The 14,644-nt window shown below is 33.5% G+C and overlaps 1 protein-coding gene across 2 annotated transcripts; it reads right to left on the bottom strand.

The window, feature by feature from the left end:
• Positions 1-843: 843 nt before the first annotated feature.
• On the bottom strand, positions 844-7,863 carry LOC140446925 (uncharacterized). 2 transcript variants are annotated; one of them, XM_072539518.1, is made up of 5 exons: positions 7,562-7,863; positions 6,639-6,757; positions 3,864-3,962; positions 3,703-3,804; positions 844-992 (listed from the first exon to the last, which is right to left on the bottom strand). In XM_072539518.1, exons 1-5 carry the CDS (start codon positions 7,811-7,813, stop codon positions 875-877), a joined length of 690 nt encoding a protein of 229 aa, XP_072395619.1. In that variant the 5' UTR covers positions 7,814-7,863; the 3' UTR covers positions 844-874. The 2 variants fall into 2 exon arrangements, with proteins under 2 accessions (XP_072395619.1, XP_072395620.1); XM_072539519.1 differs by having other exon boundaries at positions 6,639-6,753; positions 7,562-7,699.
• Between the last annotated feature and the right edge of the window lie 6,781 nt (positions 7,864-14,644).

Here is a 14,644-nt window from a genome sequence, read left to right as displayed (position 1 = left end):
TGCCATCAATTTCTATTTTACATCTGGCTGGTTCTTTGTTGATTACTATTGTTTTAGTTTTCTGAGATGAGATTATCATATTAAATTCTTCTGCTCTTATCTATGGACCAGTCTTTGCAGACAAGCTTCATCTTGGACTATCAATACTGCGTAACAGAGTATTTTTACTTCTGTGTTCCCCATTCTGTATACTCTTCCTTTGTTAACGTTTTTGATGATTGCATTCGTGATTAAATTGAAGAGCATAGGGCTCAATGAGTCCCCCCTGTCTTATTCCGCTGCCTATTTCTATAGGTTCTGTAAGTTGTCCATCTTTCTGACTTTCATTTTGTTGTTTTTGTAGACGTTTTCAATAGTTTTTATAATGTAATACCATTGTTTACACAAGAATAGTTGGTCAACGCCATGAATCAATTTGTTTTGATTCTAATTGAGACAGTCACTAGATGTCACCACTCTTTCTGTCTCAATAGATTTTGATATACGAATGTTTGTTTGATCTAAGTTATAAAAGATTCTGCTATGTGAAAACAGTAAAGACTAAAGTAAATGTCCATTTTTGTTCCTCTGAATTAAATTAACTAGCGTTGCAATATTTCACTGACGTAGTGACAACAGGTTTAGTTGTGAAAAAAACATTTTTTTTCTTGTGGGATATTCCATACCATGTCTACCATTCTATTTGTGGTAATCATCTTTCTGCCAAACTTTCTATTTTGATTTCAACAAAATATCTTGGTACTCCAAAGAAAACTTGTGGACCGATGAAAAGACGTGATTCGCCGTGGGACTTCCCTCTATTTGTTTCAAGACTTATTATCTACATGAGTAAAACAATAAAAATGTATAAAAAATATCTTTTTATTGACTTAAATTACCAACGTATAAGATTTCCTCTACAATTGCAGTTTTCACAATTATTAAGCTCGTTTAATACTTTTTTGTAGGTATCGTCATCAATATTTATACAATCTCGAAATACACCGCCAGTACTAAAATGGGAAATATTTTATATTTTTATTTATTTATTTTATAACTTTTTACTTATATTAAGGTAAAAGTAGATAAACAATACCATTGTGTAGGGTTTTTAAACAAATTTGGAGCTTTCAAATCGCACAAAATCTTCAATAGTAAATTTAAGTGTATATCTGAAATATCCTTAAAGGTTTAGTACAATCCTTAAAAATTGGATTGTCGTTATCTAGTTATATCTTAAACAGTCGAATATCTCTTGATATCAGATATAAAGGCTTTGTTTTGGTTGCAGGGCCTTTGTTAATATGGGGTCTACCAAGAAACATAGGCAGGAGTGGTCGGAAGAGAACATGAATATGAGTACGACACTCCATAGACGTTTTGCAAACAACTCTGGTGGAAGAAAAGGAGATTCGGGAGGCCGAAGAATTACACTACCTCCTCATCTTAAGCAAGAGTTAGCTACTCATGTGATTGATATGGAAACAAAATTTTTTGGTCTCACAACGCTAAATTTGAGACGATTAGTTTTCGAACTTGCTGAGAGAAATAACATCAAACACAAATTCAACAAAACGACTCGTCTTGCTGGATTTCACTCAGAACACCAGAAAATACATCTTTCGCGCGAGCACAAGCATTTAATAAGAACAATATTAAAGCATATTTTACCTCTTTAGCAAAAGTTTTAGATACATACAATTTTCAATCCGAAAATATATTCAACGTTGATGAATCAGGTCTTAGTACTGTTCAAACAAGGCCTTAAAAAGTGTTTGCAACCAAGGGACGGAAACAAGTTGGAGCACTGAGCAGTGCGGAACGAGGTCAGCATTTAACAGTTGTAAGTTCAATGAATGCAATTGGTACTTTTGTGCCACCTGCATTTATTTTTCCCAGAAAAAGGTTCAAAAATGAATTAATGGACGCTGCCCCACCGGGAAGTGTTGCTTTTTGCCAGGAGAAAGGGTGGATGTCTTTAGACATTTTTGTTCAATGGCTTAAACATTTTATTCACTATACCAAAGCTTCGAATGAGAACAAAATATTATTATTGTTAGATGGCCACAGTAGTCATAAGGAACTGGAAGTCTTACAAGTTGCAAAAGAGAATGGTATTGTACTTTTCTGCTTTCCACCACACTGTTCCCACCGGGTGCAGCCACTCGACGTGGGCTTTTCTAGTCCTCTACAAACCTATTATAACCAAGAGATTCAAAATTGGTTAAAACAAAATCCTGGAAGACTCGTTACGCACTTTCAAGTTGCTGGGTTGTTTAAAACAGCTTACCTTAAAAGTGCTACTCCTGCTAATGCCATAAATGCCTTTGCCAAAACAGGGATTCAACCTTTTAATCCTGATATTTTTGAGGAATGGATGTTCGCTCCATCATTGGTTACAGATAAACCTATAGAGAGCAATCAAGATCGAACTCAAAACATCCATCTAAACAATCCAGATTTTAATCTAGAAGAAAACCTAGAAAGTGGACAAAATCACCCACCTAAAGACTGCCAACGGTTCCTTCTAGAAAATACTCAACAGGATACTCTTCACATATCAATCCAAGATTTATTACCCATTCCAAGTGTTTTGCAGTCAAACACAAAAAAAACAAAAGAAGCGTGGAAAAACAGGGGTAATAAATTCAACCCCTGAAATTCAAGAATTGAAAGATAAGGTTGTTGAAAAAGAAAATGTAGAACGAAGAAAACTGGCAAAGAAAGTTAAACGACAAATAAAACAGAAGATAGAACCTAAAGGAAAAGCTACGTACAACAGTGGATTAGAACGGAAATCTGTGGATGACACTTTTCCTGAAAAACGAACATTATACCGAATGGCAAAAGAAGGGATAGAGAGAAATGATGAGAAGGAACAGGAATCCGCGAGCGATAACGAAAATTTTGAAGATGATGATTCCGAAGTCGCTTACTTGTATTGTAATGGCCTGTATTCCCTCTCAAAGTCGAAAGAATGCTGGATTAAATGTCAGGAGTGCCAATCCTGGTGTCACTCTGAATGCGCTGGGGTCGATAAAAAATGTAAGATATTTTATTGTGATTTATGTTCTTAATTGTTTTAATGTGTGTTACTTTTTTATTTGTTGTATTATTGTTCTCTTTGAATAAAATGCGAAAATTCCACTAAAACATATTTTTTTCTATTATACTGTGCAGACATGCCATCATAGGCAAGGAATGTGCCTATGATGGCATACTTGACAATTCTGATATTTCAATTTTTTAATATAAAAATTCACATTCCCTTTGACCTATATATGTCCAGCTTAATTGGTACATTCAACTGAACTAGAAAAAAAATTGTAACAAATATGATCATGTATTTTAATAAAAAAAAACGAGAGGTGAAGTTAGGTATGCTATCATAGGCATACTTCCCCTAATCAATGTACGCTACTCGATATTTTCCACATTGTTGTATGGAGTGAAGGGCTGGACTCTTACGGAAACAGTAATGAAAAAATTGGAAATATTTGATGTTGATCTACCAAAGAATATTACGAATAAGCTGGGGTTTACGAATAAGTCGTTACATCATAATATAGGGCAAGGGGTTTGCATCTCATGAATCGTAAGCTAGTGGAAGATGGGGAACTATATCGTCCAAAACGCTTTTAAATAACCAATGGACAAGGTACAAATAATATTATTATATACCTAATATAATTATATATATAATAATTTAGGAATAGGTATTACCTGCACAGGCTTGTCGAAATGTCCTTAAAACTAGTAGGTAAATTAGCACTAATATTTTCGACATTCATGTAGGATATATACAAGTTACATATTTCACGTAATCTAAAATATAACATAATGATATATAACCTTTTATTAATAAAACCTATTAAAAAACTTACTTATTTGTCCAAGTTTTATCCATCTCAGTTCGAACATGATCACTACAAGCCAGTTTATTTGATATTACAATAAAATCATTATACCTTCTTAAATCAAATCTACAAATTTTTAAAAGTAAATACTTTTATTATAAACAACCGTTTAAAACGTTTTACATCTTTCGATTTCAGATCTACAGGCATTTTCTTCTATACCTCGATATTTCAAATCTTTGTCTACTCTGCTTCTCCAACTTCATTGGGGTCTATCGCGTTTTCTTCTTCCACATGGTTTACATTCTATAATTTGTTTGGGAAGAATTGTTTCGGAAATTATTTGTACATGACAAAAACAGTGTATAATGTAAAAATTTTTATACAGGGTGAGCACAGAAAATATCAATAATTGAGAACACTAGAAAAAGAAGAATCAGTGAAAGATCAAACGTAAGTAAAACTTAAGTCAAAACACCGATGACCTTAAAAAGGGGCACAAATATATCGTGAAAAAATAGTTGAATAAACAATTCCTTTCATCAAGGAAAAATTCAGGGAAGTTGTAACAAGCAACTAACTCATAACATACCTGGTTAAGTAATATAAGAGAATAGGCAATATTAAAGGGAGAAAGAAACCCTCAGAAAAGACAATATATTAATCATTTCAGATAAAAAGTCAACAATGTATCTTGGAAGAACGAATAAATTCACTGCAAATAAAACATTAGAAACTAAACAAAGACTACATCACAGACATCGATAGAATAAAATAACATAGAAATATGATTTATTGTTAGTGAAAATTGTACAATTTTATGGACAAAGCTTACAAAAATTCAGAAAAATATCAATAGCAATTTAAAATTTACTGAAATTACATAAATCGTCAGTATCACAAAATAAAAGGTAATAAAATACACAATCCATTGAAAAATTTAAATAAATTGCATAATTAAACCTTACGAAATAATAAGTTTAAGTTGCCCATTAACTGCATGTGATATGCAAATATATATAAAAATACTTTAAAAAACTTAAGCAGAAGTAAAACACTTCACATTTGTATTTAGGTATAAAACATATAATTAACTTTTTTAAAAAGGGTCGTCAAAATTTATACAGGAGCATAACGTGACGTTTTCGATCTAGATCAGATCATCCTCAGTGAATTCTTTTGTAATTGAAGCTAACACTAAAATTGTAGCTGTGACATCAATATATGGTTTTACATTGTTCCAAATTTAAATTCTAATGTGACTCTAGGTCGATGACATTGGATAAAAATTTAATACTTAAAGAGCAACATGTTTCTTTGCTCGACTTGAACACGTGGTTCTTGTCAGTTAAAACGACACAGACCAACTGTCTGTGTAAGATCGTTTATTATGGACCAAGTTTCTTTTGCAACATTATTAGAGCTTCCCAGACGATTTTGATAGTACATTTATTTAGCTGTTTTGATAAGTTTTAGATAGGTTCTTCTGTACTTGGAGATATATTCAGTGACAAAGACGTTGGTAGTAAATTTCTTGATGTACAGTAGTGAACGCATATACTTGGCTGATATGCGGATACCTTTGGCAGTCCAGGGTTTATGATATTTTGACTTAATTGTAATTAAAGAAAATGCCTTATTGAAAATACACACAATTACACAATTAATTTGAAGGAGGTAGCAGAACTTAAATACAAAAAGGAGACCTAAATAAAGTAACACAAACAAAACTAAAGGCCAACCAAAAGATACAAGACATAAGACACCAATAACTGTCAGCACTATATACCTACAGAAGACAGAATCTAAATTCCCCAAACTCAGACCAAATCTAAATTCACCGCAAACCTCTGAGACATTCAGCCCTGTGGCTTCAACCACAAGCAGAAAACCCACACACAATTCCTACACACAAAATCACACACATCAATCCGTTAGAGCGGGAAGGTACAACCTATTTAACAGAATCAACAAACAAAAAGAAGAAGAAGACAGCGAGGGAAAGACCTCATGAGTCACCTCGTACAAAAACATTAATCTCGGTGCAACTCCCATAATTCGCCAGAGATTCCAGAGAGAATTTAAGCAGAACATATCGGAGAATACTTAAGATCCCGTGGACTGACCAAATCACAAATGAGGAGGTCCTCAGAAGAATGAATAAGAACCGAGAGGTACTAACCACCATCAAATCTCGAAAGTTACAATTCTTCTTCGGACATATTATGCGAAATGAATCTAGATATGCTCTCCTTCAAGCCATCTTGCAAGGAAAAATATTTGGAAAACGAGGTCCAGGAAGAAGAAGAATATCTTGGTTAAAGAACCTTAAAATCGGGTTCAATACAACATCTGTGCAGCTTTTCCGCGCTGCTTCAGATAAGATAAAGATTGCCATGATGATCGCCAACATTCGTAACGGATAGGCACATCAAGAAGAAGAAGAAGAAAAATAAGGAGGTGGAGGACTACCTGAAAAGGTCGTGCCCTTTCAAGTGTGTGTGTGTGTGTTCGTGAAGATCATGATGGTTGACGCGAACGAGACCACAACTACGTTTGCTGCTGTACCTATTTTGATAATGTCTGCCGCAGTTGAAGACGAAACTTTAGAAACAAAAAATTCTAGACCAGGTCTAATAACAATGTACAATTACAAAATATTGACCGCGAAAATCTAGACTCCTTGATATAGACGAAGTCTCTGATGATACAGAAATGCAAAGGTATGTAAAATGTGTATTTGTAGCTTGATGTGTTAAGTTTGATTTGATGATTTGTTCTCACAACCTTAATAATTATTACCTGTTAAATCCTTCTGTACATAACGAACTCAATTTAGTAACTATTTCTGAATGTACAATATCTGGAGGTCTTTTATCAAATGAGGACATTGGTCTTACGTTTCGTAAGGTTTTGTCTATCTAAAATATATTAATAGATATAAATTGAATATAAACTGAATATTTGAAGCCAAAAATAGTCATAAATCGTATTATCACATAAATATCACATTATTTCTAAGACATTCCTTTTTATTTTTCTTTTTCTTATGTCTCTCCATACATCTGTATCTGTAGAGTAGGGAGAGCGAGTTAAGTTCCACAGCACTTAGGCCACAATTAACCTATTGTGCATACTCCCAGGGAACTATCGTCCTTAGCTCACTATCGATTCTGCCATTTCTAGGAAGGGGAACAAGTCTCAGACATGCTCTACAGTTTCGTCTTCTCATGTAGGTTTTTTCCTGGTCATTGCCAAGTACTTCTTTGATGCTGACTTTTCAAGGTTACTTAGTGTTACCCTGGCAAGTCTACATCCTTGCCCTTCTTCCCATCTTTCCACGTTTTGCGGATGGGAGTCACGTTTGACAATTTCCGCGATTGCTGTGGTTGATCAACCAAAAAGATCCCCAGGTCATAGGAGTCTTAGCCCTGCCGCCTTCTTAGCCAATTTTTATTCCTATTGTGTCCTTTAAGCCAGCTCAAGATGATGGTATTACCATTCGAAGCTTGAGTTAGTGTCTACAAGGTGGTGGATTCAGTGGCGATTTTAAATTTACATTACTACTGACCATCCCTAAGTTCACAAATTAATTAATGAAGAAATTGATGGAAGACAACTGGTCCTATTTTCGTCAATTTATTGATGGATATTCAGTGCTATTAACTAGTGTTGAAAAAACTAGGGATAAGGTTTATTGCTTTATTTATTTAAATAATACCCACCTCACTTGCGATTGACAAACAAGTTGCACACTTTAAATATACTGACGAAAATGGTTTTGACGGGACAAAATTTTTCATTTTTTCTTTGTAAGGATTAATTACAATTTTTGGAGTTTTCATCGTAAAGTTGCAGTCTATAAGATCTGCATATAAATTATCTTCAAATACATTTTGTAGATTTGTATCACGCGTGAAGGCATTTATGGAGGATGAACATAGTATAAATATAAAAAGTTGTATAACTTGCCTCATATAAAGCTGTAAATCAACACTGTCAAAATTTGGAATGTCACCCTATGACATAATTATATTTTCTTCTTTCGATTTGTACGAGACGTTCGTAAAGTTATCCTCAGACTATCAGTTATATAGACAGTACCTGTACTGATGGTATCAACAATGACAACAATTTAATATACTAAGGACAGAACATTTTGATATTTTTACATGTAGTGTGCATGTAGTTGATTAACGACGGAACTGACGTCACGTTATCGGCTACCATCGATATAATATACTAAGGGTGGAACCTATAAATAAATACTTGCGTCCAAAGTAGCTAGTAACAATAGCCGATCTTGTTTCCGTTATGTCAGAGGTGTACAAAAAAAATCTTTGGGTACATATAATATGTACAATCATTATTTGTTTTCGTTATTATTTACATTTGAATAAAAGATATACTGGCGTGTAACATTGTAAAATTAAAAAATTATTATTTTTATAACATAGAAACATATATATTTTACATGTACCTACATAGTCGTATATCGCTCGCCACTCGCCACTGATGGCTGATCGCACGGATACAAAATATTAAAAATTTAACGAATTTATTAATTTACCAAAAAGAATACGTTAAATTATTGACTTAACACATAATGCTACAGGTTTAACATTAAAATATCGGGAAAATTAATCACCTGTCAAATTCACGTCGGATATTGTAGCTAGTAATGTGACGTCAGTTCCGTCGTCTATCAGCTACATGTAAAAATATCAATATGTTCCATCCTTAGTTTATTATGTTGATGTCGGCTACAATGTACGACGTGAATTTGATAGGTGATTAATGTGAATATAGTAATCTCCAATATTTTAATGTTAAACAGGCAACATTATATGTTAAGTCAATAATTTAACGTATTCTTTTTGGTAAATCAATCAATTCGTTAAATTTTTAATATTTTGCATCCAGTCACATCAGTGGCGTGCGATGCGCAACTTCGTACCTGTAGAATATATGTTTTAATGTTATAAAAATAATAATTTTTTAATTTCAACTGGTTCAACTAATGGTTTTCAACCCAGTGGCGCACCGAGGGGGGGGTTTTGGGGGTTAAAACCCTCCCCAGGACCCTATTCCGACACTATTACTTACACATTTTAAGGTCTCAAAATGGAGGTAACACCATAAAAAAATTTTGATGACCAACCAAAACCCCCCCAGAGGCAAATTCTAGGTGCGCTACTGTTTCAACCATTGAATAATTTGAATAATTTAGTAACCATAGAATTGTTAGATAGTTTTATTCGATGGTTCCCACCACTATTTGCTATATAGGTGCATAAGTAAATATTTTATACTTACCACTACTCTCATCTGTGTTGGTATTGGGAATGTAATCATCTGAACTGTCGCTATTTCCAAACATATTAGCATTTTGTTCCTTATTACCTCTCTCACTATCATCAGAACTTCACTACTTTCTGATAAATGCAGATGAGTTCGTTTTTACCTAAATTTCATTTTTTTAAAACTTATTTATTCTGCAATTATTGTGCTAACGAGGCTCCACCTTTGCAATCATGAACGAAAATAGGGAACAGTCGTTTGTCGTAATCGTAATATCCCTATCGAGTGTCGTCGTCCACCGATTTCCCACTACTTACACTACTGTGGGAATCCCACAAAATTAGAAGTATTCTTATAATGTAACACTGCCGTGCTACAATGATATATACAAGGCCAGAATCGCTCGTTGTCGAAGAGTGTTGGGCGGGGTTTTCATAAACATATAGAAACTATATCGTATTTTAAATCCAAGCACAATTAGATAATATGAAATTATAATTTATTACTGGACGCCACCCCTGGTTTATCCTCGAAGGGGAAGAGCAAAAAAAATTAAGATTTATCGAAAGTTTACAAGAAAACTATTCTTTATTATTTCTTAGTAATGAACAAAAAGAAAACATTAAAAGTTACGTCATCCCAAAGGGATACCAAAATATTATTTTATGTTAACATTATCATAAACAAAAAATCTTTGTATCGTATTAAATTAAGAATTAGTTATAAAGAAAATGAATATATATGTATTAACCCCAAATTTCGAAATTTGTTTACATTGAAAATAATATAGTTATTTATCAACTAGGAACAATGAAGAAAATAAACCTTTAAATTAAATTAGAACACTTCACTATATTTTCATTTTTTTGAGTTCATAATCATTTCTGTTGTCTTGAAAGTAGGTATAATAAAAATTGGTACAACCTTAATCTGCTCTGTTTCCTTCTTATTTAATCAGTCAGCAAATAAACCATTGATTTGGCTACATCCGATATTAATCCACCACCATCCTAGATAAGAGGGGTTAGGTATTCCATAAAAAAATACCGCTACTGGGCCATGATCTGGAATAACTCCATACCAATACTATCTTGAGACATATATTAGAAATATAATATCAGCATTATAACCTCTCCAATAAGGGTCTAAAAAAATAAATATCTATCTGAAATATGGACAAGAAAAGGATTTATTAGCTCACCTCTAAATTGAGACCCACTTTGGAAACACGTCTTAACGGTTGGACGTTCTTAACAGAAAAGAGGGAGACGCTATTCTTGCGCTCTCTGGAAATTGGGCGTGAGTGACAAGTTGATTAATAGGCTCATCTACCGGATATATTTGGGAATTACAGAAGAATCCTTGAGTCGGCTACAGGTAGGTACTTGACAAATAGATGGGGTTAGTAGTTTTATTTAAAAAAAAATAATCGAAATTTATAATTATTTTCTTTTAAATCTTTTGAAACGGTTACAATAATAGGACACCGCATTCTCATAGAATAGGAAAACACTTATATTCATCGTCGGTCGGGACCGTCTTGACTCTGAGAGCGATTTAGATAGCGACTGCTATGACTGTCTTGTCCTAGAATATGCAGAATACCGATAATAAACCGATGGCCAGGACCTTCTTGTCCGTGAAAGGGTTAATGAGGGTGTTTTTAGTCAAAGCTCAAAGTAATAAAGATCGCGGTGATAATGAATAATAAAGAGAAAGCTTGTATTGGAATTATTTTAGCAAATTTAAAATTTTATTTCCGCATGAACGGTGAGTCGTTTAATAAGTTATTAAAAATGTTAGCACCTTATATTGAAAAAAAGACGTTCATCTAAAATCAGCAATACCTGCGGATGAAAAGTTGCCAGTAACACTTTAGTTTTTGGCAACTGGCAGAACATTTGAGGATATGAAATTTTCAACAACTACGAGAGTAACAACCATAAGTAAGTGACATAGCAAGGGAAACAATAGTTTTACATTTTTTTTTTTAATTTATTAAAATCACCAGTGAAAACAAAACATAATGCGTTGGCACAATTTCGTATGTACCTACATATTATTTAAAATTTTGAACTCCTGATGACTCAGTATATGCCTGCAGTGATGTATATATTGCATCGACATCAGGGCTGTAGCTCTCTGTTCGTACAGCCCCTCCTAGCCCATTGGTGGTGATGGCAAACTACTAGGTAGCTGCCGATGATGGACAATTTTATTTGTACTGAGTTTCTGTGTAAATTGCCTAACTAGCTTCAAAGAGAATGTCATTGATTGTTTTTCAGCTAAAAGCCTTTGTCCTCCTTCTAAGTTTTTTAGTTTATTTGACCACACGTTTGTTATGGGATATTCCTCTTCGTTATCATTAGATAAAAATTTGCACGCTAAATAAAGAAGTTCTTTGTTTCGGTTTTCTTGAGAAGCTTTTGTTTTTTCTTACTTTGGAACCTAAAAGTTGTGGTTCAGTTATTGCAACGTCACTGTAACCACCTGCAAAAATGAAACATACTAATGTACATATATTTTTTTTTCATGTCCAACAGACGTAGGAAGAATGGAAATATGTTGCTTTAGAATTTGGCTCACGATGAGTTTTGAAATTGTATCACAAACCATACATACTGTATGTATGGTCTGTGAATTGTATTGGAGTCGTTGATGGAAAACATGTACAAATAAAAAAAAACAGAAATTACAGGAATATAATTATAACGATACTCTTAGTATCGTCTATTAAAATAGTATCGTCTATTAAAATAGTTAAAATACGTGTTTACGTAAATATAGCTATTTTATTAAATTAAATCAAACTCGTTCACAATGGTCATAATTAAATCACACCAAATTATTATCTCTCGTTCCGCTGTGCTATGTGTCATCACCGAACTACTTGTGACCATATAAGGCAATTAGTGACCCAAGCCAATCACCGTATTAGAAGTTGAGTGTGACTTCACAATGTCATAACAGAACTACCAGTATTCCATCTTAAGCTGATTAGGACATTAGGAAGTTAGTGACTTAAGCTGATCAGCGTATTAGGATAATAGTGTGACTGCATTAGTATATTGAATAAATTTCTTATTGCAGATGAGGGGACAAAAGGCAGTTTAGTATCTCCAACCCCATTTCCGGGGTCTTGTTTAATACAGCTTTTTTGTAAACTTTTGCATAACTCAACATAAGCAGCTCTTTTCTTAGGACGGTCACTATATTCTTTTAATGAACTATTCCATAAAGGTGCGCTTACATCGGCAATATTACTCAGTTATGAACACAAATGGTTGATTGCGAACAAAATATCAAGCAATTTACTACAACGGCAACAAGTATCGATTTGGCAAAATGTTTAGCAACTACAATGTTGAGCCATAAGGAGCAACTCGAAGAAACACAATACTCTCAAACAAAAAACTTTCCCATTGTTATCTCGATTTTTGTAGTTTCTTATCTTATACGCCATTTTCTTATTATTTCGTCATCAATAATATTAAATAAAACAAGGTTCAATTTGTCTTCCTTACCAAATTCAAAATTGGCTCCCAGAGATACTCACACAGAGCTGGTAAATGGTATTCTAGAAAAAACCTTCAGTGATAACCCAGTCACTGGCGCTCGTTCCACAGTGATATTCGACGCCTAAATGTTTCGGTAGAAATTAAGACTATTGTAGGTGACACTGAATCTTTCTTCTGGAATATCAGTTATCTAGACTCTTTGTGTAGCGTCTTTCTCGAGAAAAATAAAATATTCTAAACATTTTAGCAATTTCAGAAAGTTATGGGAGTTTTCTTAGTACGTGAATTTCTTTTTTTTGTAATTTTTTAATTTTCTTCTTAGTAAGAGTGTTATAGATAACACTGAATCTTTCTTTTGGAATATCAGTTATCTCAATTTTTGTAGTTCCTTATCTTAGACGCCATTTTCTTATTATTTCGTCATCAATAATATTAAATAAACAAGGTCAATTTGTCTTCCTTACCAAATTCAAAATTTGCCCCCAGAGATACATCCTCACACACAGCTGGTAAATGGTATCTAGAAAAAAACCTTCAGTGATAACCCAGTCGCTGGCGCTCGTTCCACAGTGATATTTGACGCCTAAATGTTTCGGTAGAAACCTAAGGGTGGTATGGATAATACTGAATCTTTTTTCTGGCATATTAGTTATCTCGGCTTTTTGTGTAGCGTCTTTCCCGAGAAAAATAAAATCTTTAAAACATTTTAGCAATTTCAGAAAGTTATGGAGTCTTCTAAGTACGTGAATTTCTTTTTTTTTGTAATTTCTTAGTTTTACTTTTATCTTATCTCTTTGATATATCTTTTGTGGTGTCATTCGTTGTGTTTTAAACGCGTAGTTAAGTTGGATCTAATATATGAAGGTAATTTATCACGGAGTTAGCAATTTCAAAACTTTTGTCCTTCTTTTTTTTATAGAAGCCTTTAATTTCACTTAGTGTTATGTCGTAGAACATTCTTTATAATGTTAATAAAGTTGCGTGTTGGTAAAGAAGTGTAATATTTGTCTTTTATAGTTGATAAAGACTTTTTTGACTTTTCAGTTAATGTTCTGAAAATGCTTGGTAGTTTTACATCTCGGTAAGTCAAGGTTTTTTAACTCCGCCTACCAGATCATTAGATCAGTAGATTCACTACCTCAATGCTCTTGTTGCCGGTCCGAAGCCCGGATAAGGGAGGAAGGTTCGAGATTAGCACTTTAGACAAATTAAAAAAACCTTGTCTTTTTAAAAAATATATATCAGCTTTTTGGTACAAACTAATTACATTTTTAAAATTTGACACTGTCCGATCAACAATGCTGCTAAAATATTTGATCGTGAAGCAGTTGTACGAACGGCTTGATGACTGTGATAAAGTTTCTAGTGGTTTTAAAAAGATCAAAAACGATCTAATTGAGAATAGAGACTAACGCGACCCAAAGGCATTTAAATTCCAGCCAGCAGACTAGTACTCATGAAAATAATCAGAGAAATGTCTCGTAAAATCGATGAAACTTATTGTAAAACCGATGAGAAATTATAAATTTCTAGAAAGGGTAATTAAGAATTAAAAAATTTTTACAGTAAAATTCATGAATGAACATGGATCCACAACAAAACATTTACAGAACCTCTCAATGTATCTATATAAGCAGTACCTATTCATACTTTGAATTCAATTAAGTTGTAATCAAATCTACAATTAGTACCACGTTTTACTATACCGCCGTGGTGATTTGAAAGCGTCGTTTTTGATTTTTGTATTCTGATTATGTGCAAAACGATTTAAGAGAGATTGTAGTAAGGGGATGTAGAAGATAGACACTCGACAAGGAAGGATGGAAGAATATTTTGAGGCAGACCAGGGCTCACGAAGGGCTGTAGCGCGAACTGATGATAATTCTGATTATGTAGTCGATAATTGATTTTTAACGTAAGTTGGCGTTTCCTGCAAACCCACTACAGTTTTGAAATCACCTGCTATTATAGTACCTTGATGGACTTTTA

This window comes from Diabrotica undecimpunctata, chromosome 7 (assembly GCF_040954645.1).
Source record: "Diabrotica undecimpunctata isolate CICGRU chromosome 7, icDiaUnde3, whole genome shotgun sequence".
NCBI classification, from domain to species: domain Eukaryota; kingdom Metazoa; phylum Arthropoda; class Insecta; order Coleoptera; family Chrysomelidae; genus Diabrotica; species Diabrotica undecimpunctata.
The sequence above is the reverse complement of the archived record's forward strand: the minus strand, read 5'-3'. Positions and strand labels throughout refer to the sequence as shown.